The sequence below is a fragment of the Kryptolebias marmoratus genome, linkage group LG9, assembly GCF_001649575.2.
Source record: "Kryptolebias marmoratus isolate JLee-2015 linkage group LG9, ASM164957v2, whole genome shotgun sequence".
NCBI lineage: Eukaryota > Metazoa > Chordata > Actinopteri > Cyprinodontiformes > Rivulidae > Kryptolebias > Kryptolebias marmoratus.
In genome coordinates this window covers 11063251-11089036 of record NC_051438.1, presented here as the reverse complement: position 1 = coordinate 11089036, position 25786 = coordinate 11063251, and the positions used below count along the sequence as shown (strand labels likewise).

At 39.2% G+C, this 25786-nt stretch overlaps 1 protein-coding gene across 5 annotated transcripts in view; it reads left to right on the top strand.

Annotated features, from left to right (window-relative positions):
- gria1a (glutamate receptor, ionotropic, AMPA 1a) overlaps positions 1–25786 on the top strand; it is a 91873-nt gene that overhangs the window by 49591 nt on the left and 16496 nt on the right. For 3 of the 5 annotated variants that reach the window (XM_017419716.3, XM_017419718.3, XM_017419721.3), the window contains exons 10-14: positions 1858–2064; positions 3768–4213; positions 21178–21376; positions 22657–22904; positions 25562–25676. In XM_017419716.3, the coding sequence (XP_017275205.1) occupies positions 1858–2064; positions 3768–4213; positions 21178–21376; positions 22657–22904; positions 25562–25676 (1215 nt within the window). The remainder of the gene's footprint in view (positions 1–1857; positions 2065–3767; positions 4214–21177; positions 21377–22656; positions 22905–25561; positions 25677–25786) is intronic. The other 2 variants (XM_017419717.3, XM_017419719.3) reach the window with 1 other exon arrangement.

Genomic DNA, 25786 nt, shown 5'->3' with positions numbered 1-25786 from the left:
TTAAACGAAATAAACATTTGAAATATATGAGTTTGTATGTAATGTATGAATATAATATACAAGTTTCACTTTTTAAATGGAATTACTGAAATCAATCTACTTTTTCATGATATTCTAATTTTATGACCAGCACCTGTATATGTTTGGCATTTGTCTTGAGCATACAGAAGTGCTCCCGTGCCGCATGGATATGTGTTTGTATCGTATTTCACACGGTCGAGTGACGGCAGATCTCTGTTGAAATGCTCAGACAGTGAGGTTGAGTCCTAAGGAGTGTTACTTTATGTGTGTGTGTGTGTGTGACTGTGGATACATATGGTGCATAAGCAAGTAAAACCAGACCTTTGCTTCCCTAGTGTGCCATTTGTCTACCAATGAGCCAGTGGGGTTTTGTGAAGCAATAATTTCTTTCATCACAAAAATAAGTACCAAGGCAGCACCTATACAACCATAACACACTGAAGAAAGCCCTCTAAATCCTTTGAAACATGTTGGCAGGACTTAGCTAAAAACAGGCTCATATAACCACTTGGGGGGAGAATTGCTGCCTCCTCAACTGCTGGTGGACATGTTCGAACTGAGATGACTAAAATCCTGTATGAAATACTTTTTTTTTTTTCCTGAAAGTGAAGTATGGCCCCAGGTGTCATGTCAGCTGTAATTTCTCTGGCCAGTCAATCAGAGCAAGATGTATAAATGCTGGTATGACAAGAAAAAAAAAACAGCCTGGCCGTGAAACGGAGGTCGCATGGGTTTGAAAGCACAGTCAGTCTCACCGTCTACAAGGCTCAAACACACACACACTCCCACATGGGTATTTCTTCAGATCTGATATAAAATCCTCACACTTTTGGTAATTCTGTTCCATTCTTCTGCTATCTCACAGAGTGCCACATGTTATCAACACTTTTCATTGCTGTGTTGCCATCCTAATGATAATACTCAGGTACCTTTTGTGTTTGAATAAAGCCCCATTTCTTCAAGGAACTACACTAAAATGATACCTTTCACTTCCATATGGTTATCTTTTCAGTCTTTCACAATTACGGGCCCATTCAAACAAATAAATCTACTCTGATTTATGAATAAGGAATAAATAATGGCGCTGTACTTTAAGGAATAATGCAGCTCTTTTGAAGTGTCCCTCTGTGGAAAGGTTATGAACAATTAATATGTCTCTTGCTGTAGCTCATTGAACCGTCTCACTTTGGAGAAAGGAAGTTTAGATTTGACCATTTAACAAGCAAACAGCTAGTCTAAGTGGGGCCAAGACCAAAGTGGATTGCTGCCATCTTAAAAAAAAACATATATAATATCATTACATTAGATGGTTATTATACAACAAACAATCTAATACTCCTAATACTTCTGTTGCTGCTATTATCGCTTGTAAATAACCACATGATTGCAAGCGAATGTGTAACTGACTCCAAAGTAAAGATTTATAAAACAGCTTGCATGAGCTATGATTTTTTTAAAATTGGAGTTGTTTTAGGACAAAAGATCTAAACTCACCCTTTAAGTTACACCTGCCTGTAAGAGCTTTTTTTTCTGAAATTTTTGTTTGTGATTTTAAACTCAGCATGTTAAAACTGTTTTCTTAGCCTCAGTGATTTGTCTTCAGAAGCTAAACAGAAGTTCCTGCTGTAAACGTAATGCTTCCTACTTACAGTCTTGGCAATAGAAAATGATGTGCAGTAGCATGCAGTTTGTTGTTATAATGGTGAAGTACTGAATCACTTTGGAATAAAGGTTTTATAGTTGAAAGTAATATTTGACATATGAATTGTTTGGAATGAGACGCGACTTTTATAAAGGAAAAGAAAAAGAATCTGATATGTTTCGTATATCCAACAGGAATCTCCATATGTGATGCTGAAGAAGAACCACGAGCAGCTTGTCGGGAACGATAAGTATGAGGGCTACATTGTTGAGCTGGCTGCAGAGATAGCCAAGCATGTGGGCTACCAGTACAAACTGAAAATTGTTTCCGATGGCAAGTATGGAGCCAGAGATCCCGAAACCAAGATGTGGAACGGCATGGTTGGTGAACTGGTGTACGGGGTAAGTAAAGGGAGCTCTGTCTAAGGCTAGTATCTCACTGAGCTGCGACTAGTTAATAACACACAGTTCTGAGAAATAACACAATTTTTTACTTGGAATCCCACTTAATTAGTATTTAGAGTACATTTGCATAATATAACTGCAAAAAAGACCAACATTCCTGCAAATTATATGCAATTCTTTCTGTCTGTTTTGTTCACAAAATCTTTCACTTACGCCTTCATTTGATCATCATTTATTCTTTTTTGTCACCAGTCAGTCGCAGTTTGATATCTCAGGTCGCCAAAGCCTCTCACATTCCTTGCACCTTCAGATTAACCAAAAGTTAAAAAATGACGGGTTCAAGATGCCTGCTGTGACTCTGACTATTTTGATATGTTGACCATGTTCACAAGTGCAGCGACATGAAAGATAGGCTCGACAACTCCTGCAGAGATATTACGAACCCTCAGAAACGTTCCAAGACATTTGGAAAAGTCATTCATGAATGCTGCAATTTGTCACCAACAGTTGCAGCCAAGAAGATAAACACTTAAGACTGTTTTCTATTTAAGAGAGCATTATTAGCCGTCAGCACTCGGCTACTGTTGGGTTAGTTAATGCTTAATGTTAGCTAAACATTGTTCCTAATCAACAACCAGTGTTGCCAGCAGTTCCTGTAGGACTATCAAACTGCAAAATAAAATTCTTAACTCTTGCTGGATGGTGCTGTATACATATGATAATGGATTCATTATGGCACATTTGTGTTTTGCCTTGTGTTGCCCTTTACATTTGCTTTCTTCTGTCCTAGTCACTGGGCCAACTTCATCTCCAAAATGCTAAATTTCAAATGAGAAGCTGCACTTGTTTCCATCCCCACATGCTATTAGCAAAATACTCTGAAACTTTAAGTGGAAAGGGGACAATTTAGACAACATGGTTACCATATCTTTGAGCATATTTTAACTCTGCTGCTCTGCTCTGATAACCTCCCCCTTTTAACTGCAGCTTCATTAGACTAAATCCCATGTACTGGGCTTTACGCTGAACTTACATTGAAAATAATTACTCAGAGAGAGTACAAATGTCACCATTTTTTTTACTCTAGATGCAGTTGTGTTGCAAATAACAAACATCAAAGACCATACTTGCTTGGTGCTTTTTTTAAGACGCTGAAGGGGGTCTGAAAACTAAATCTAAGTTAGTGTAGCCAGCACCTCAAATTAGTCGTGCCTACAAATTGAAATGCTCAGCTAGTGGGTTGGATGCTTGTTTTGTTCATAATGTGTTCTCTAAGATCATCACATAAACATGTTAATGTAAATAACCTCATAAATATATATCATAATAAATATATGAAGACAATCTCTAATTTCTGTGAATCGTTTTATGTTTTAATCAAGGCTTATGCTTGCAATCATAGACTGAAAGGATTTATTTATTTATAAAAAAAAGCTTGCGCTCAATATTGACAGCATGAAGCATTGACTGTGCTCTCTGTTGACAGAAAAAGGTTGGGGAAAAAGCCACTTCTAAAGGTCATCTGTGTATACTGTTAAGTGAAAGTCGAAACAAAGTGAATTCCACACAGAGCAGGAAATCGAATTAAGGGCAATTCTGTTTTTGTTACAGGTGTTTTGGTAAAGCACAAAAAAAATGCCAGAAATTCCAGATTAAACACACTCTTTATATGTCTTTTTGTGTTTGTGCTCGTCTCTCAGAAAGCAGATCTGGCTGTGGCTCCGCTTACGATCACCCTTGTCCGTGAAGAAGTGATAGACTTCTCCAAGCCCTTTATGTCTCTGGGTATTTCCATCATGATCAAGAAGCCCACCAAATCCAAACCAGGAGTGTTTTCATTCCTGGACCCGCTGGCTTATGAGATCTGGATGTGCATTGTGTTCGCCTACATCGGCGTCAGTGTTGTCCTCTTCCTCGTGAGCCGATTCAGCCCGTACGAGTGGCACGCCGAGGACTGCGACGAGGCATGTGAGCCTCAGACTCCCACACAAGCAGCAGCCTCCAACGGGGTGCAGCCGAGCCAGACGCCAACGCAACAGAACATCAACCAGCAGAGTCCCGAACAGACCAACGAGTTTGGCATCTTTAATTCTCTTTGGTTTTCACTGGGCGCCTTCATGCAGCAGGGCTGCGATATCTCACCACGGTAAGAAGCCGAGTGTTAAAAGTTTTGCATCTGTAGTCCTCCGAGTCTTCCCGTTTGATTGTTGGTGCACAGTAACTCTCACTGCTCCATAAGTTTACCACTTCTCAGTTGGAATTTTTTTAATGAGACATAGTTTGTTTTGGCCACTCACCTCTTAGATGATAAAACAACGTCTGTGGTAGCAATTTACCCTGAGATATTTTCTGTACTAAACAACAGAAAGAGCTTATAAACTAAAAAACTCTTTAAAACTCCCAGTCTAATAAAGCAGTCCTGTCAATCAACATCAGTCATTACAGTTTGTTGACTTGTGGGTAGAAAAAAAAAATGCTCAAAGAGTGTTGTGAAGGATCTTGGTGTAAGCATGGTGTTATATGTGCTGACTTCCATCAAGTGCTCTTATGAGTTGTGGTACAAAACCATCCTCAAAAGGTCACCAATTAAAAATCTCATTAAGCGTCTCAAATTAGAGGCACTGGGGTCGACTTTTTGAGCTCTCCTGAGGGATCTGGAAGAAGAGAAGAGGAGATGAATAACAGTATCATCAGTGTAAACTCACTCCGAACCTACAGAGTCAGGTTGGGTCACGAGAAGGAAGAACTTCCCATCTCTATGAGCTATGTATACATTATTTATATGTACAGTTTAGTGATGTGACTACTGGGAAGATGGAGATGGTGTTGCTTCAAAGTACGGTTGTAAATTGAATAGATTTGATAAACTGAAGAACATTCTAGCTTCATTAAGTGATGTGTATTAAACTATAGTGTTTACATAATTTGAGACAAACAGTGTGACATCTAGCAAAATGTTTTGTTTGGTTTGAGCGATGTGGAGTGATTAAGTCTACCGTCTGGGCTATAAATATGTATACGATGCCAGGAGGCATTAGGAATGAAAAGCCTTAGCCTCACCCTATTTAAAATACCATATATTAAAGCATAAAAATAGCATTTATTGATTTTAGTTTTGGACGGATTGCACTAAAACCATTTCCCGTGTATTTCTTTGATTGAAATGAGAGGATGGAGCAGTTAAAGAAGTTAGAGACTTGTGCTGGCATACCATTTTTCATCTTGGCTTCCATCTTGTGACATTTACAGGCTGTATTTTCATTTACCTTGCATGGCTTACTCGGTCATCAGATTGGGGGGGAGGTTAAGAATACCTGCACATTTGGGGTTGAGCATAGATGCTCAGCAGTACACAATGTAAGGAGTGAATCCCTCCTTCCATGCGCCTCCTCCTGACATTTACTGTTTCTTGCTTGCAGACTCTGCTGTGCTTTATCCAGGATGAAGCCTATTGTCCAAATGCTCTCCTACAGGCTGGAAATGCAGCAGCAAAAACGATTGATTTTGTTGTATACCACACAGAGAGAGAGAATGCCACTGTGCTTCCTCAGATAGCTTGATCCCTGTAGCTTCTTTGTGCACAAACTTTTTTTCCTTTTTTTTCCTGGGTCTGCAGGCATTACTGTGTGTGCTGATGCATATTTTTAAGTGTTTGGTTCTGTTTTCGCTTTTATGCAGGCGGTCATAGCTGATGGAAACCATTTTAATGACTGTGCCTAAAAGCAAATCATTGTTGTTTTTGAATAAGTTTTGCATTTATTTCCAACTTTGAAGTTAATGAAAGAGGCCGTGGCTTAAGAGTATAAGCAGGTGTCAGCCAATCAGATGGTTGGCAGTTTGACTACATGTCAAAGTGTTGTCATCCCACAGTTCTCCCCAATCTGTTGATTGGATTTTAAATAGTAAGGGCTTATTGCAATTGGTCAAAAACACTATCTAAGCACACTTCAGTAATTAAATGTAGCTTGTTGTTCTGTTAATTTAAAGGGCACATGGCCAAAGGGTAGCCGGTCCTCAGTGTCTTCAAGTAAAAACAAAATAACTTCAGTAAAACTACAAAAAGCAGTTGTTTTGGGCAGGTTAAAAGAAAAAGTTTGTACTTACTTTTACCCATTTCCAAAATAAGATGTTGTTCATTTCAGGCTTAAGCTTTTCTTTGCTAATTAAAGTAAAGTCATTGGTTTAGTTATATCAAATAGAAAATTAACCTGAAAAATAGCACTTTTGGCTTTATGTGAGGATGATGTAGTTTTTCTCTGCAAGCAAGTCTATATTTGTGATGCTGCTGTTCTGTCTCTGTGAAGTTCCTCTTAAAATCACCCAGCTGGGCCTAAACAGCTGTCATGTTGCCTCTATGGTTCGCTGTGTGAAACTTTGTGAATTAATTCATGAAGTCTTTTTATGCTGACTGCAACTTATACTACGTTTTTTATGGACCTAAAGAGTGGATCTTTATAAATTGACCCATAAAAACCTGCATACTGGGACATCAATAGAGCTTCTAAATAGAAAAAAATTACGCGAAATTTCTCAGGAGATGCTACTTTGGATAAATATCGTATTCTGTCTTACAGTTGTTGGTGTGTTTTTTTTTATTTTTTATTTGGTGTTTTTTAGGAATAGTCATTATGTAAGTATAAAAGTAAATGATAACATTCCTTTTGTTAGTGTCTGCATGGTGTCTTGAAAACCAAACACTGAATGTTTCACCCTGCCGAATGCTGCCCTGAAGGAAACATCCTCCCCTTGAAAATTTAGGTGACCTAGTTGCTCTAGTTAACGCAGCGCACACACAACCACAGAAGGAGGTGCATGTTGAGCATTCTTAAGAGGTTGTCTGGAAATCTTTTAAAAAGGATATGTGATGCTATTCTTTGTGCCTTTTGAGAGCAAAACATTACACTCACGTTCTGCCAAGAAGCCAATGAGCCCAATAAGCTGAGGAAAAAGATAAAACCAGGCACGCAAAGGCCTAACAAATAATTTAGTTTATTTTGCAACTATAAAATGTATGATGTCTTGTAGTTGACACATCAGTAGTGTAAGTTCAGCTATGTGATCACATGTTACCGAGGTGTTGTAAAGGTGTTTGTGTAATACACAAACCAAACACCCCCCAAAAAATGAGTGTAGCCTCAGGCAGGGTGACATTTCTTAATAGGTACTTGTAAATTACTCATCATTGTGCCTTTATCAGGAAAAGGTGAGAACAGAATGTTCTAGAGATGCATTCAGCCCCGAGGAAGGCAGCTCAGCGTTTCATACGTCTCTGTTTAATTAGAGACAAAAGGCCAAAGTAACAACACTGATCATCCTCCCCTGGATTAATCAGTAGACATGTTTACCTTCTCTGTCTGCCTCTGTCGGCTGTGGGATTATTTTTTATTTATTTATTTTTTTTACACTGAATCTAATAAAAGAATGCGCTTATTGCCATTTTCTTCATTTGCTGCCTACCCAGTCTGATTTTATCAACCTAAAGGTTCCTCTGCGTCAGCTCAGTGTGCATGCATCTGTATGCAAACAAGGCTTTGTTCATGCCCTGATGTGATGCATTGATGTGTACAGTTCGTCTCCAAGTGTGTATTAGCCACACTTCTCCTCCCTGTGCTATTTGTGAGACCTTGTTTACTGTGCTCTTTCTAAATGTCAGGACTGTCAGTCAGATCCTCCTAAAAGCCAGTCTGTGCTTATGGGCCCTCCTTGTGTTTATCTCTGCAAACAGGTGGACTCTGAGACTGCCCCCCACACCCCTCCATTCCCATTTCCCAATCACACACCTAAACACCACTCCATCCATCCAATCATCTGCCCGTTTCCTTCCGCTCTCGTTGCTTCTTTTCAATCCTCCTCCTCTCTCATCTGCCTCTTTCAGTGGCTGTATTTGGTTCAGAATTTATCACTTGTGGCAGCTTTCTTTCTGGACTTAGACATCAGCCATCTCTGGATATATATATACACACACTGAAAACTGTGAACTGTAGTTTGCAATCATGACAAGTTGAGAATATTTCCTTTACAATGTAGTATTTTTATTTTAGATCATTAGAAAATGCATGGACATTTATTAGCTATTCAGGTATCAAAAGCATTTTTCAGGGCACTTAAAAGAGGTCTTCAAATAGTGGCTTGATAACACAACAATACTGTGGATGCAGCAAGTTTTGATTAATTTTCCAAATTTAGCTGTCTGTGCCTAACCCTGTATGGAAATCTATGGGTGTTTGCATCCACTTGCAAAGACAGCAGCAGCTAACTGTAGCAGTTCCCATATAGCCTGGAGCACCTCCTGCAGCAGTATAGTAATATTTCTGCTAAAATAGTTATTCAAACAGACAGGGCAGACCGCATACGCAGTTAGGACTACAGCCATATCAGCACTACATGTATCTGACAATGTGCTAGAGAAACTCAGGGGTATAAGTACTGGGCAGGGTGATTATGAAATGAAAGCAGCTGGGTTGATTACAGATGACTGACAGCTGAGTGCAAGACGGGTAAGGCAAGGGAGCTGCGGGAAAAGAATGGCAAAGAACCAGAACACAAAAGTCTAAAGCTGCCAGGCTGAAGATGTAACTAAACATAAATGACAAAAAAAATAAAATACTGTCAGAAAAATCTGAAATATACTGATAAGCAAGAAACAAAGAAGTCCAAAACAGGGAAACCCAAATGATCATAACACAAACACTATGAAACCCCAAACTGTGACAGAACTGTTCTGAAATTGTTGAGATTAGAGTTGTTTGATCATGACTGTAAGAACGAGATTCTGGATACAAGCGGCTGAAATGAGCTTTGGTCAAAGGGTCGCAGAGCTCAACTTTAGAGATAAGGTGAGGAGCTCTGTGGTCCGGGGGGAACTCGGAGTCACCCTTCTGCTCCTTTGGCATCGTAAGGAGTCAGTTGCCTCCTGGATGCCTCTCTTTGAAGGTTTTCTGGACATGTCCCACTGCGAATAGAACCCAGAACAGACCCAGAACTTTCTGGAGGGATTATGTATCCTCTCTGGCCTGGGAACGCCTTGGGATCTCCCAGGAGGAGCTAAAGAGTGTCGCTGAGGAGAGGGATGTCTGGGTTTCTTATCTGGACCTGTTGCCTCCATGACCCGACCATAAATAGGCAGTAGTGGGTGGGTGGGTCGGTGGGTGGATGGATGGAGTTGATTTTAAGATGGCAGCAGTCCACTTTGGTCATTTAATGAGCTATCCCCCAAAACCTTTCCACAGAGGCCAGATTTGAATTATGTAAATTATCGCTAAGTCTTTTGGTCTAATTTAAATGATTTGATTGGGTGAGTATAATAGGAATACTTGCTCATGTGACCTAATTCTGTTTTTGTGTCCTGTCAATATAATGAAAAGTACCACAATAATTCAGTTTGAAGTGATTTGTTTGAGTGAGTCACTTTAATGTCTTTCACTTAATGGCTCGTGTTTGTTTGCTGAAATGGTAAAAAAGTGTAAAAAGCATAATCCTTCAGCTGCAACTAGTTTCATACATATCTTCACCCTTAGTTTGAACCTTTATTTGGATTCCTTTCCTTGAAGAGGACTCAGATGAAGGAGTGTGTGTTCGCCGTGCTCCTCTGGTGAATTTGTTTTGAAACGTTTATGTGTCTGATGTCTTTGTGCGCACAAAGGCTTTTATGGTCCCGTGGAGTCGTCTCTACTCCTTAGTGTCTAAGTTTCTCCCGTTACATGGTTGTAAACTGAAATAAATTATCCCTGTCACTCACGCACTGCCTGCCGTGGCAACAATAACTCAGCCTGGCCGTCAGAGATTGTGTATGTGGTGCATTATAGGAGCCAGGGGAGAGTCTGTATTTCTTAAACTGAGTTTTCTGTCATATAGTTATGCTTCTTGTGTGTGTGTGTGTGTATGTGTGTGTGTGTGTGTGTGTGTGTGTGTGTGTGTGTGTGTGTGTGTGTGTGTGTGTGTGTGTGTGTGTGTGTGTGTGTGTGTACTGTAAAATTCAAGCATGTAGTCTATTTGAGAAATAACTCAGTGTACCTGCAAAACAAGCGTCCATTCATATTTCATTAACTAGAAGCAGGGACAGTGAAACTAAATGTTTAAAGAGTGACTTAAAGTTAGAATAGAGCGAAAACTCAAACCCAAAAGGGGGGGCTACTAAAGACAGACATCATTCTCATCATACATTTTTGTTCCCTTCATCATCCTTAATTTTCTGAAACTAACTAGAAAACGTAAAAGAGGCTTTCATTTGTCTTGCAACTTTCCTTATTTGCAAAGGGCGAAGGGACAGACATTAAGAAATACAATCTGCCTGTCTAACAGCAAAAAATACCTGTCAAAACAAACTATACAGTCTGTTTTACAAAACAAATGAAAATCCAAAACAAGAACAACACGAATGGCTACTGTATGTACTATAGTATGCCATGACTAGGGTTGCCAAGGGGTGGAAAAATCCGGGCAAATTTCCAGAAAGGAAAGTTAAGATGGGGAAATAAACATTTTGTTTGATCATACATGTGCAAATAATAAATTTGACCCTAAATTTCTGAAAATAGCAAATTTAATGACCTAATGCACCAATTATGATGTCCCTGATGACATCACTGCGTCACAACTTTTGGAGAACAATGGATTTTGAACATTGTAAGGTTTCTCTTTTTTGTTGTTGTAGTATTCCTTTTCTAGATTTGCATACATAACTCCGAACAAAAATATTTGTTGTCATTTTATCTACACAAAATCAAAACAAGCTGCAGTGAGTTGCATTTCACAAAAGAACTATTTACAACTCTGAACAAAATCTCTTACATGTTATTATTTCCATCTGTCCCTACACGTCCAGAAGACACTGTTTATCATGTTTTTAGGGTCTGTTATCTCTCACTGCATGGTACAGTCATGAAATCTAGTGATTTTAGTCAAGAATATGCTAAAATATATTTTCTCCTCTAACTATATTCAAAATCCCTGTTTAGAGCTAACCTTCAATATTTAAAATTCCAGGTTTATTTTCATTTACTCCCATAAATCCCTGTTAATTCCTGTGGAAAGTTTCCAACTTTAAAAAATTTCCACAATTTTGCCACCCTTATTGTGACAAAAAATAATAATAATAATAAGGGAGACAGGAAGAACCTTGTTGATTTTTATCAATTTATTACAAAAGCAATGTTAAATAGAGAATCCTAGGGAATCAATGATTTCAAGTGGCAGAATTCATCGAGCCTTTTGTGGTAAGACTAAGGCTTTTTTGTTAAAAAAAATAAAATAAATGCTTATCAGAATAAAGGCCTCCAGGAATCTCATCTGAGCTGGAAGTCTGGATCACTTGAAGTGATATTTTCTACACATGACAGTTCTGTTACATTTAATAACAAGGACATCTCAGACCTGCCACTGAATCCTATTTTAACATACAATAATTGCTGATGTTTTTGTTTTATTCTATTTTCTATTTTCATAGTTTTTTACACTCATGAAGATCCAAATGAAAATGTCCAAAATCCAAGAGGCGGCATTTACACTGAACTTCAAAATGCTCTGTTGAAAGCCATTAAAGCAGAATATTTAACAAGATTGTTTTGGGGGGTTTTTTCATGACCAAATTATGCGTGCTGCAAGTGAGAATAGTTAACCTTGTCCTGGAGTTCAGTATGTTTGCTGCCTGTGTGTGTTTTGGTCTTCTACTTTGGAGCGTTCTGACAAGATTTAGCTCTACAAGCAAACAGGGAATGTTTTGTTGCACAGTTAGATGAAAGGACCCAAAATGCAGGCAGGCAGGAGGCGACAGGCAAGCAGCTTGTGGAATCAACAGCACTTTATTAATCAAACAGAAGTTTAGGAAGCCCAAGGCAAAACAAAACCAGCCAATATGGCGAGGACTACACAGGTGATACGACAAAAGAATGAAGAACCCAAGGAGTGCACAGAAAGGGAGGGGTGACTAGTGATTATTACCAGGTGTGCTGATTACTAATGGGAGGCAGGTGGTGTATGGGGAGCTGGAAGCAGGGACAACTGGGGATATTAGTGGCTGTGACAATTACAAAAACATCACCGCAGAATAATCACCATTATTCAGAGAAAAACAGAAGGGTACCAAGCAGATGAAGTCAGAGCATAATCAAACACCCAGACAAAGACTCAAACCAAGAAAAAAGCATGTTTTTAAGGCTTTGATGACGATGTGGTGGGAAATAACTAAATCTTACATTTAATTATAGTTGACCAACACTGGCAGCAACAGTTGGCATTTTACTCTGGTTCACAACTTAACGACAACGGTCAAAACCTTGTTTCTTTTTTTATTGATCTAATTTACCATAAATCAGCTCAAGTTTTATGTTTTTCTTTGTTACTGAAGCTAAGCTTAGTGTAATGATACCTATCTAATACGTATCATTCTGTCTTAATGTTGCTACAACTGTCAGGGCCATCAAGAATACGGCTGAATTGCGGGAATGCAGAGTTACATAATTGCAGAGTCAGTGAGCTGCCACAAAGCGGTTTTGGGGAAATTTTGAGTGGAAAGGATGATTTATTCATAAAGAGCCGGTTCGGTTTAGTTCACGCCGTGACTTATGTTTTATTTATCCGGGGATCGCACGAAGGCAACTTTTGATCACACATTCATGCACACTCGCCAAGCCGAAACCAGGGAGAAAAGTACACCCCCACTCTCGGAGGAGCTCAGTGGGGTACCACACTTTGTGCACAGACAGAGATACCTTCTCTTCAGAGGTGAATTTGCCATCAAATGGAAACTGAAACATTCGGAAGTAGAGAGAATGTTTTCAAATGTGAGAAAGGATTGTTTTTTTTTTATTATTTAGCTGTCATACAGATGTGACAATATATGACNCTTATACACCAAGGAATAAGCCAACAAGACAATCTGCTTTCACTGACAAAACAACAACCAATAGTTCGGCTGTTAAGTTTCTCATTAGTGGATCTATCTGGTCTGTAAAAACTAATGAGTTTTTTTTTCTTTAATGGCAATCCTCTTCTGCTATAGGGATGCTCTTATAGAGAGAGGGAGACAGAACGAGGGAGAAGAGGAGTGAGATGACTAAAATCTCTCTCAGTTCAGCTGCACTGTTTGGAGTGCTAAGTGTGATACCATGGCAACCGTAAAGAGAAACAGATTTTTTATCTTTTTTTTTTTTCTTCCTTTTGAGCAACACGGTATCACATCAAGTGTCTCTAATGATGTTTTCTTTTGCAGGCAGATGTAACATTGTGAGAATTGTACTAAGTTTTAGTGATATATTTGTTGTGGGGGTTCTTTTGTTGTTGTTGTCGTTGTTTTTTTGTTTTTTTTTTTGTTCTTTTTGCCAGAGTGACTAAGAGGCTTTTTGCGTACGTGTGTGGGTGCATAGCGAGCGTTCACTCCATGTGCCAGCGCTGGTTTATCTCAGGTTACATGTTGCTTCTACAGCCTCCATGATATCATCCTGCAAACATGTTTACAGCCACGAGTGCCGGGAACACAGCCCTGGGTTGCATCGGTACCGCCGTAACAACACTTGTGGACTTTGCCTTCAAACTAAATTACTTTGTATTCATTCAGCTTAAGCAAGCCTCGTATTGACAAGCAGCTACTTAACTTAGTTGCTTTTTGATGATGGGAACATCCCATAAACAATTAGAAAAGTCTTTTGAACGCTAATGCTTTTGTACTGCAAAGTGTGTAATTACCGGATTGTGGTGCATTTGCTTTAGGGTAGAAACATTATCATAATATTCCCTTTTCTACTCAATGTTATGGTAATAGTGACCTTTAGGGGAAGAGAGATGCTTTATTAAATCTTTCTTTTTCTTCATCATGTTTATAGCTCACATGTTTGTGTCACCTTGAAAATGAAAGGCTTCTAAATTAGTTAAAGCGTTCCTTGAAGGAATGCATGTCACCCACCACCTTTCATGCCAGAGTTTTAGACGAAGATCATCTTGTGTTGATAAGGGATGGAGTAAGAGCCGTATTGGTCAAACCTTGTAAATAACGTTATGCAGGATCTCGTGTGATATTGCGAGATTTTGTAAAATGCATTAGCGCTGAAAGTATGTGTTGTTAATGACTCTCAGCTACTAACACTTGAAACGTTAGTTCAATAGCTGGATATTTGATTAAGTTATAGCCATTTTAGTGTTGGCAAAGTTCGATTAGCTGTGGTAGCCATCTTGAAGTAGGTTCACTTCAAACTTTAGTCAGTTGTAGATATCCATCCAATCATTACATGCTAAGAATTTTATTATAATCTGTCCAGTGGATCACAAGATATTTTGCTAACAGACAAACACGAATGACATTGACAAAGTTTTAAGCAAAGACTTTGTGAAATGTGTTGCACTCAAATTATGTGTTGGAGATAGTGTTCAGCTACTGCCACACCAAATTGTAGCTCAATATCTGTAAATTTGACTGAGCTATATCAATTTTGATGTGTGCTGAGGACTGTCAGCTGTGGCAGCGATCCTGAATGAGGCTGACTCCAAAAATTAATCAGTTGTAGATGTACATCCAGTAATTCCTTTCTGGGAGTTTCAGTAAAATCCATCCAGTGGTTCATGAGATATTTTGCTAAAACAACAGACAAACAAACAAATACGCAGGCAAAAACATTGTCACCGTTTTGCCTTCTGCAGCAGGCAATAATAAATCCTAGGAGTTGTCTGGTTGTCAAAATAAAAGCACACAAGCAGGAGTTTTATTTAGCCTAACAGAGACAGAAAGAGGCAGAGTGTCATTGTAGGAAGCTGCATACACAATGGAAGCATCAAACAAATGTATTTGAAAAAAAAAAAAAGTGCTTGATTTCTGAGGCTCTGCAGGCTCCAAAAGCACCATTTGTTGCATCAAATTCAATTTATGTGTCTGCTAAAGCTTTAGATCATCCTGGAGCTGCTGCAGGGAACCAAAACTCTCCCTGTGCACGGGAGCAGAATGACATACAAGTTTATAAATACTTTATTCTGGTTAATTGTCCTGACATGCCCATATTCTTATGCATGTTTTTAACAGCCAGTTTGTGTTTGTTGAGGAGCTTATGGGCGAATCATGACACTTTTATCCACTCGTAACATTTACAAGCTAAGGCATAGTTGTGATGTATGTCAGCCCAGTGAAGAGGCTGTTTAACCAGTGGAGTGCAGTGGTAAAAACAAACCCAGTCCTTTAGGCCTCACAGGCTTACATTTATAAATATAATGTGCAAAACAGATTATGAAATATGTTTACTATCATTCAGGCACAATGAAGCAGGAGACAGGAACTCGCTTTCCCACTTTTATCAGACAATGTACTTCAAAAATCATCTACAGTATAGATTTTTACCTCACTGGTAATTTCACTTTATTTACTTGTTTGCAAGTTCTAAAAATGGCATTTGCAGCTAGCTGTACCATTTCCAGTGCAACCTGCAGGCACGTCCAGCAGAAAAAACATAATATTTCTGCTAAAATCACCATGCAATGTGAGAATGATGGACACCTAAAGATTTACTGAACAGCGTTTGCTTTCTGCTAGCTAACAACTGGCAGTAAAATGATGATGATTAATGAGCTAGCCTAGTCGTTAGCTGGCCAATCAGAAAAAAGCTAACTGTTTCTCCAAAGTGATGTTGCTTTTTTCATGAAGCTATACTAATTATTCATAACTTTTCTAAAGACCTAAAAGAAACAACAACAAAACTTGAATTTAAAGTGGATATCTGCACAGCACATTTTTTAAACAACTGTCAATATTTTCACAGCATCTTGTCATTTAGTGAGCTGAGGACGTTTCCAGCAGTTCATTACACAGCAGGGGCCATTTAATAAGCAAATAAACACACTGTTAACTGTCTTCTAACTGTGTGGATATCTCAATTTAAAAATGAACCTGGTATGTGTAGGTATATTTGCTATCATGCATTTCACTTTGCTTCTTTCTTTTGTGTATCTAGCCTCAACTAAGCTGTGTATAGTGTTGAGTGAGCTCAGTCACTGAGAGCTGTCCCTGCTAATTGAAAAAACAAAGTGTACCAGAAATCTCCAACTCCATCTCCTACTGATTTGTTGTGGAATCGCGACATAATTGGAGGCCGTTTTCTTTCTCATTTAAACCTTTGCGATTCCTAATCCATTGTAATGTGGCCATTACTGGTTCATTTTTTTACATGCGCAAGTCATTAGTCACTGCTAATTACCATATCGAAAAGAGGAGGCCAGCCGGGGGGGGGAAATCCTAATGAGAGTTTAGAGCTGCGGCAGATTCTCGCAGAGCTGTGGGTGGAGATGTATAGCTGAGGGTGAAGTTCAAGATCGGAAATCTTTTGATATGCGTTGCTCTACATGGCGTTCTTTTTTTCTTTTGTATAATGACAAAATGACAACACTGAAATAAAATAAAAGCACACAAAAAAGGAGCTGACTGTAAAGTTAATTTCCTCCCTTTTGCCCTTTGTGTTTTGCTAATTGATACATAAAGTGAGTCTTTTGGGAATCAAGCAGTGTACCATCGAGCCATAAAAGTTGCACTTGTTGATAATTTTAAATGCTGTATTTTCTTGTCACCCTAAATATGAGGATAACCTACCCAACATAGTGTCAAACAACCAGATAGAAGGTGCAAAGCTTGTCCATGAATGGAAGAAAGTTTAGCACTTTAATGTGCATTGTCCTACTGGTGGCTTAAAAGTTGTCTTCCAAATTACAGACCAAATCCTAAACTAATTATATGTAAAGGCCTAGTATTCCTGCTGCCTTTCATTTCAGAGTTTTAAACTAAAATCCCCATATCTTGAAAAATGATCGAGCTTTACCTTTTCAGGTCAAATCTTAAACCTAATGGTATTCACAATCACTTACAGCATCACAGACTCTCGTTCAGTCTAGCCCTAACCCTAACCCTAATCTAACCCTGTCCCTTGGAGTATGTGTACTCTCAGCTACTACTACTCCAAATTGTAGCTCAGTATTTGTAAAATTGTCTGAGTTATAGTTTGTTTTTTTTCTAAAGTTGATTAGCTGTGGTGGCCTTCTCAAATTGCATTGACTCCAAACGTAAATGGTTCGTAGATGCACATCTGATAATTATTTCCAGAGAATTTTCTTACGATCCATCTATTGGCTGATGAGATATTTTTTTCTAACACAGAGACGGGGTTGACTCCAACAATTAACGCCACAGTTTTAAACAAGGACTTTGTGCAATCTGCAGTGTTTGGACGGCGTGCTGGGGATGACTCTCAGCTCCTACTAAGCACCAAATCTTAGCTCAGTATCTCTAAAACTGTCTGCTTTGTAGCCATTTTTGTTTTGTTTTTTTTAAGCTAAGTTAGCTGCGGCAGCCATTGTGAATGAAGTTGACTCCAAAAGTCAGCTGAAGATGTGCGAGATTCATTCAAATTTGGCCAGTGGTTCATGAAATATTCTGCAGACCTACAGACATCTGAGCACACAGACGTGGTGAAAAACGTTACCGTCTGCCTTAATCTTGCAGCGGCAGGTGATAAAACCTGACGTGTAGGTTGCTCCTTGAGTTTCGAAACCACTGATTTGTTTTTGTTTGGTAAATTTACATGGTGATTGATCATGAGCAACATTTCATGTCAGCATCACTGGATAAAGTGTTTAATCATCTGAGCATATGTAATATCAATAATATAAACACACAGTGTTTCTTTCTAATATAGATTCCCTTTGTCAAGTTAGTGCTTCGCTGCTCCCATTACCGTTTCTTTTCTTTGCAACGTAATAAAAAGAGGCTGTGAATAATTGATTAATCATTGTCTCAACAAGACTATGAAATTACAGTGCTGCTTGGAAGATTTCCCCTACTGTAATAAGACGGCTTAGGTAATGTCTTACCAAGGCATCAAGGTTGGCTGCCGAGCGTTAAAGTAGGAGGCTCAGGAGAAAAGTAGCTCAGAAGGAAACAAACTGAGACGAGCGGGTCTGTGTTTGCCAGGAGCTCTGCTCAACTGTTGAGGATGGCTGCAGGAGGTTTTAACAAACCCAAATCCCAGCTGCACGGTAAACGGTGACCTCGTTGTTCTCGTGCACAGGCAAGCTCACACACCAGTCTCTGGAAGGGAGCGTGTCTGCGAGTGTATCCCTACTCGACTGTGTCAGTGTTAGTGCCAAGGTGTGGGCTATTGTTGTCTTGGGCCAAAACAAACCCCCTGTCAGCCCCCGGGCGTGTACAAAGATGGGAGAGGAGAGAGAGAAGGGATGAACGGTGGACTGATGGAAAAGAAGGAAGAGAGAAAACACGACGACCGAGAGGGAAGGATTAGACAGCTGTTTGCTGCCATCTCTGGAGGCCAGCAGCAGTCAAAGCTGAGGAATTTGTTTGCCTCTGGTGATTCTGTCCAGTTCACTTTTCATCTCTGCCTCGTGTCTTTACCTCACTCAACTTCCTTCTCACTTCCTTCACGGTTCACCCAAACACAACAATCAGGAGTTCCCAGAGTTTTCTCAATCTACTGCTTTCGCTGGAACAAGAAGATTGTCCAGAGGTTAGAAAGTACTTTGAACACTAATGTACAGGAAATAGCTTTTTTCAACTGTCCAGAAATAACAATTATTGCAAAGTTCTATTGCCTTAAAAGCACGAACCAACTAATGGAAAGTTGCTGCACTCCTCTTTGTGTAAAGTAACTTTTTGGACTGTTAAAAAAAAATAGGCTGTCCGGACCCTAAGAATTACAATTTACTTGTGGCAGTAAGAGTTTTTAAACTCCCATCGTCTAGGTGGCAGTGTTTGGACTTGCACCTACCTGCACCTATATATAGATGAAGAAGAATAGAAGGAAGTGGTGGGATGTTGGCACATGTGACTGAATGAAAAAAGGCTGCGTTTCCAAACACAACAGTTCCCTGCAGTAACATAACACTACATTTTTTTGACTTATCCTTTTTTTTATGCTTTTAGGAGTGTTTAAATTTGCAATCAACATCAAGATCAATTGTTTTCCTATGATTAAAGTTAGCAATGAGACTTGTTGGAAATAAGTTCTAAGTTGCACGCTAATGGCATTTTTTTTATCCAATCCCTTTCAAACTGATGTAACAGACAACTTGAATGGGAATATCTGCATGAAATCAAATTCATTTTTCATGGTCTCAAAACCTTTAAAGAATGACCAAGATTATTTGTAACAAAAGGGTTTTCACATCAATTTTAATAACACAAACACAACATATTTGAATGTTTGGCAACAACGACGTCCTCTAAATGTTTCGCCATCTAGACATTTCCTTGCAGATGGACATATTTCTGCTTTCTGCAAAGCTATTCAATGACTTTTGAGTCCAAACTCACTGCTGACCGGTCAGTTTAAAAATTCATCTTTTCCTTTTCAAATATTATTTTATCTGAATTATGTTTTCTAGGTCATGCTGAAGTATCAAAGACCTTATCCTCAGATTCACTTTTGGTACAGAGTTTTAGTTTAATGCCCTGTCTTTGAAATCCATCTTTTCTTTGGCTGATTCAATAAATCCACTTCTGAAGACAGCAACACATCAACAGCATGCCAGGACATCCATCATATTTCAGTGTTAGCCGACTGCTCCTGTTTTTGGACTTTTTTGCGTTGCCTACAAACAAACTGATGTGTTCCTCAAGAGTTTTGTTCTCAAAAAGAAAGCAGTAGTGGTATAAGTGTTTTTTATTTATCTATTTTTTTACCGGGGGGCCCAAATTCATAATATCCATAGTTTCGATGTAGCTCCATGTTCAGAAACCAATAGTAGCTCTTTTTTTTTTTTCCCTCTCGGTTAAAAAGGTTTTCTAACAACAGTTTTGTTAAAACTAAAGACATTTGAAATGCTGATTTTACTATTAAGGTATACCAGTAATAAGTACTAAAACAATTTAAATGAGAGTAGCATTCCTATAACATAAATCTTAGGCTTTTTTAATTTCATTTTAGGTATTTTATCCTGTATACCCTGAATAGTAAGTGGTGGATGTATGCATTAAACACAATTTTGATTTCATATGATACATAAAAATAAAATATGAAATTAATTGAATTTGGAGAATGCATATTCCTCACTGCCTTTCCCACCAATGTTTCAAACAAAGATCTTGTTGCAATCTGTTATCCTTCTCAATGTGTTTTTTGCTGACAGACAGACAAGCAAACGGGGATTACATGATCACCCTCTGAACTTAACCTCGCTGTCACCCATTTCAGCAGGGATGTCTGGAGTCAAACATTCAGACATGAACAGATGTACGCACCTTCAGGCAAACAGCTCAGCTTCACGGCTTTCAAAGGCTCCGCAACCACTCTGTGCTTTCTCCCCGCTGCTGCTCCTTTCATCATCCACCCATCATCTGAGAGGCATCGTAAACGATTTGGTTTCAGCTTCTCCCTTTATTGTCTCTCTGTACTTAATCTCGCCTTCATGTTCACACTCCATTTGGCTCGATGGTACAAAGGTGCATCGTGAAAGCCCTTTTTTTTGTTTCAGATTTGTGTCATTTCCATTGCAGGAGCGCCGCCACTCTCTGCCCCAGTGCCTGTTGGATACATCGCAGCGTGGTTTTTGATGTTGTCGCTGAAGCTGGTGGTTTTTTTTGTTTGTTTGTTGTTGTTTTTTTGGAGGTGAAGAGACACACAGAGAGAAAAGACAGGGGATTTGACTCGGGGGGGATTTTACTCATCGTTTTTTATTTTATTTATTTTTTCCATAGTGTAATTAGAGCAGTGGTTAAGTGTTCTCCTCTGCTTATTAATCCCCAACAATTAATGCGCGTGGTTCCATTAAACATATTGGCAACTTTTCTTAAAGTGAGATTAATTTGGCAGGCAGGAGGCTGAGTGGGCCTTTGTGGAGCTGGTTATCTTTCCTCAGCAGACCGGGCTAAGCTCTCCAAGCCTGGTGAAATGAAGACTGTGTGAGTGCAGAGAGGGTGTGATGCAATGTAGGTCAGTTGGATGGTGTGAACATCACAAGGGTTTTAGATTGCTCTTACTGATTACATATAAAATTGACCATGAAGAAGAAAAAGACTGATGCTGTGGTTTGCTCTGTTCCTACATTAGCATAAAACTGATCCCCTTCTGTTTATCAAAACTCTATAAATGCTGTATATTTTACATACTATACATAATTTCCACCTGTTTTTAGGTCTCTCTCAGGCCGCATTGTCGGTGGAGTCTGGTGGTTCTTCACCCTCATCATCATCTCGTCCTACACTGCCAACCTGGCTGCCTTCCTGACAGTGGAGAGGATGGTGTCTCCTATAGAGAGCGCCGAGGATCTGGCTAAGCAGACAGAGATTGCCTACGGAACGTTAGATGCAGGCTCCACCAAAGAGTTCTTCAGGGTAAGGAAGCAAAAAGTCTGAATCTTTACGGCAAATCCTTTATTTTACTACTTTGGACATAACCTAGATTTGGAGACTATGTTCACTTAGAGGGATAGCTCAGATTTTTTAGGCGGGGTTCTTTTTTAAAGTTATAAACAGTTAATATCTTACCTGCTGCAGATACCTCTTCAAACAGCCTCATTTTGGAGAAACAGAGTTTTATTCTGATCAGATTGACAAGCTAAGGGATAATCCGAGTAAATCAAAGTGGATTACTGTCTACTTAAACCAACTCAAATCTCAAAATATTCACAGCCGTTTATGTCAGCAGTACCTAAGGCAGTTTCACGTTACACAACCAATTACATAGAAATGCTACAGCTAGTAGCAGCTAGCTATAGCTCTTCCTGTGCAGCCTGGGGACACTCACAGCAGGGATATAATATTTCTGCCAAATAACTTTTTTAATGCAAAACTAAAATAAAAAAATAAAGTCACACTATGGCATTTGTTCAGGTTGGCGTTGTTTTAGGAAGGCAGAAATTCACTTTGTTCTCCGACACAAGTAGACTAGCCATTAGCTCATCAATCCAGTCAGAAATAAACTCTGTTTCTTCAAACTCATTCAACAAGATATCTACAACACGTAGGATAGTAATTGTTCATATGCTGTAGTGAACCACTCTTCAAAAGATGTGGATTACCCATTTAAATTACGTTTATTACTAATAAATTATAAAGGTCTGTAACAACATGCATTAAAAATAGTGGATAGTTACACAAAAACTTAGATAAACTTAAGTAATATTAGGTTTACATTATATTTTGTATTTAGGTTTGTCACATTTTGTTTTTGTTGTTGGTTCTGTGCAACATTGTCACTTAAAAGTATTTGTTGAGGGAAACTGAAAACTGAATTTAGCAATTTTTCTCACAAAATTAAGCATTTACATTTTTTTAGTGAAGCAAAAATGGGCTAGCTCAACATTTTATATGTTGAATGTATATAAATATACTCATTAAATATACTCCTTATATTCCTCATAAGAAAAATACTTATGAGGAACAATTTGTTGGACAAGTTTAAAAAGAATCAGACATAGAGTAGCTCTTGTAAAAATAATTAAAGAAATAAATATTATCTTGACACAGCACAGACAGGTTGAGTTTTATCATAAAGGAAACCCAAATAGCTGTCTGGAAATTATTTCCCATTTTATTATGTTTTTTTCTCAACAAGTCATTTTTTAGTGTAATGATTTAGACTGACCCCTTCCTTCGTTGCAAATTCTGCCCAGAGATCAAAAATCGCCGTGTTCGAGAAGATGTGGTCCTACATGAAGGCGGCTGACCCGTCCGTGTTTGTCAAAACGACGGACGAGGGAGTGATGAGGGTCAGGAAGTCCAAGGGCAAGTACGCTTACCTGCTGGAGTCCACCATGAACGAGTACATAGAGCAGAGGAAACCCTGCGACACCATGAAGGTGGGGGGAAACCTGGACTCCAAAGGTTATGGGATTGCTACGCCTAAGGGCTCCCCTCTCAGGTAAAAGCCTGCCACTGCAGTGTGGCTGAATGAAAGCCTTCGAGTGCTTTCATTGGAGCAATTGTGCATGGCCGTCATCCGATCGTTCCTTCATGGAGCTTATCTTTTACATCATTGGCTCATGTACGAACTTGAGCTTGGCTTATTTATGTGAGATTTTATCCATTTTGTTTTACCACATTTTCTGCCCCATCACAATGTCAATCTGTTGCAGTAGTCAGTTCTTTGTTTTTGTTGCTTTCTGATTGGATGTAGAAGGCATGGCACTACTGGCAAAGTATTTATATTTATTTATAAAGTATATTTTTTCCTCATTTTGTTCAGAACTGGCACAGCTCTCACATGCATACATTAACAGCTTGATGGTGTCATGGAAGGCCATCTTTGTTTAAGTGTTTATGTGTAAGCTGGAAACCTCTTCAAGCAGGGCTGTGAGCACTGGCAAAAGTGTAAAGTAGGACCATGAGATGTTCCCTCTAATTACTCCTTAAACCTTTTTTAAACTAAGATAAATGTGCAGCAAATACTTGAAACTAAGTTTTAACATCTCACGTGGACTACTTTCAAACTTAAGCCGGGGTTCACGCCTTGAATGTGAAGTCAGCAGAGTTGGATTTTCACATTTCGTGTGATGAACGATGTGATGAAGGCTATTTCTACCTGAGTTTACTCCTGCCGGTGACGAGCAGCGGCTGTCATTTCACATCACATTAACACCATAACCAACTTCCCCATTTATATTTCTCCTGCAACCACAGAGAGAATGCAGATGCTGGTGGCATCTGAAGCTTTTAATCTGCCTCTAATGGGCTTCATTCATTTTAATGAAAAGAGCCACACAGAAGGATTTCATTCAATCTCACTGAGGATTCACTCAGACAGCCAGAGGTCAGAATACAGATTAGAAATGTTTCCTAAGCTTTAATCAGATGCTCTGGTTTAAATTTCATGCAAATTAGATGTTATACGTCAAACAAAAAGTGCTGTGTCAGTCAGTGGCAACAATTTATACCATGTAGGGAAATTAAACTGCCCTCAGATCCTGTGATCGGGCCAGATCTACATCTGTCCAGCCGAGGATGGCTCCGATTATCTGCCTACTCTTTGTGGCATTTAGTGGACGAGTGATGAATATTGTTGTCAGTTTGCTCCCTTTTCTCATTCACTGGGATTCCTTTACAGCTAACAAACATTCACAATGTTATTGTAGGCTATGGCTAATTTAAATCTAAGTCTCATCTGTGCGAGTGACTGACCTTTGAACTGGAAGAGTTCAGTTCAATCATGCCTGTGATATAATATTAATGGATCTATTTGCACAAACTGATAGGATGTATGTTGATACCAGTCGCAGATTTAAATCCAAGCAATAATTTTTCTTCAAATCTTCTTCTATAAACCAACACTGTTTTTTTTCTATTTGTTAGTATTTGAATTCAGTTTTACATTCAAAGTAAAGAGGATTATTCCTCTTATTTTGCAGGCCTGATTGAAAGTGACATGCAAAGACTTTGGAATGCCTTCATTTTACAGGAATGTCTTCAAAGAGCACTTTCTCATCTACCATTCAAATGTTCTATATTAATGTTCTGTATTAATTCAGTTCTCTTTGTTCTGTTCTTACATATACATCCAGTCATTGCCCATGACAGTAGCCCCCACATCCCACTAACATACTATCCATTTTTTTGTTTTTCTGTTTTTTTTGTTTTGACATTTGCTCACCTCGAATCAACGGACCAAACTAACCGATGACCCGCCAGACCATCCATGTCCACACACTTTGACTTCTTTCTTTTTGTCTGAGTCCACTGGGCTGAGAAAGAAATCAGAGGTTTTACCAGCCCTGAAGAAACCTGTGTTCCCTACAGCTGTGTTGCGCACTCAGTGGTGGGGATAAAGACTCTTCTGTTTGTGCTGCCAAGAAAGGCGGAATATCTTCAAGATGAAAACTTGCTGCACAGAAGAACCAATGCTGATTGGAAGGGGGGGAAAAAACAGACTCTGTAATCTTGACTTTTTAATTGCATATTCAGCCTTTCTTGTGTTTTGTACAATGGGAGACTCTTTGTCCGCAGCCAGTCAGCTATAGGAAATGCTCTCACACACTTTAACCAGAGAGAGACAGACCAACCAATGGGGGAGATGCTTTGAATGAGTCCATCTATAGTTGGCTATTTCTTTTCAGCCTCTTTACGGAATTAGATTAGAATGAAAAGTTTAAGCAAAACCAGTCAAACCCTTTGGCTAAATGCCTCTCTGGTCATAGTTATATGCTGTTATTTGAGCACTGATTGCTTTTTTTATTATAGTATTGTGTGTGCTGATGGATATGAAAGGAAATTACCATCTGTTGACAGACATCTACATCCAAGGCATCCCCATTTAGATGCTCTGTCTCTCTCTGAGGCCCCTGCTTGGTAAAACCTGTTTCTACTACTGCATGGGCACTCCAGCATTTCAGCCCATTGCACATTTACAACTAACATGTACATCGAAGGCCAAGTGCTCCTGTTTCACATCAGTAACTAACACGCAGGAGAGTTCCCAATATCCAATTAATGTTGTCATAATCACCACCAACCATGCGACCAGTCTCTTTATTTTTGTCCCCATAGACTGTCTCCTAATGGCTATCGTTTCGTATTATTTTCAAGAAACCCAGTAAACCTGGCAGTGTTAAAACTGAACGAGCAGGGCCTCTTGGACAAATTGAAAAACAAGTGGTGGTACGACAAGGGAGAGTGCGGCAGCGGGGGCGGGGACTCCAAGGTCAGAGCCAGTTTGATAAACCCTGTGGGTAACCGGGGCGGGGAGGGGTGGGTAACCGGCAGGTCCACGCTACATTACCTCTGCGGCAACACACTATTCTCTCCACAGTT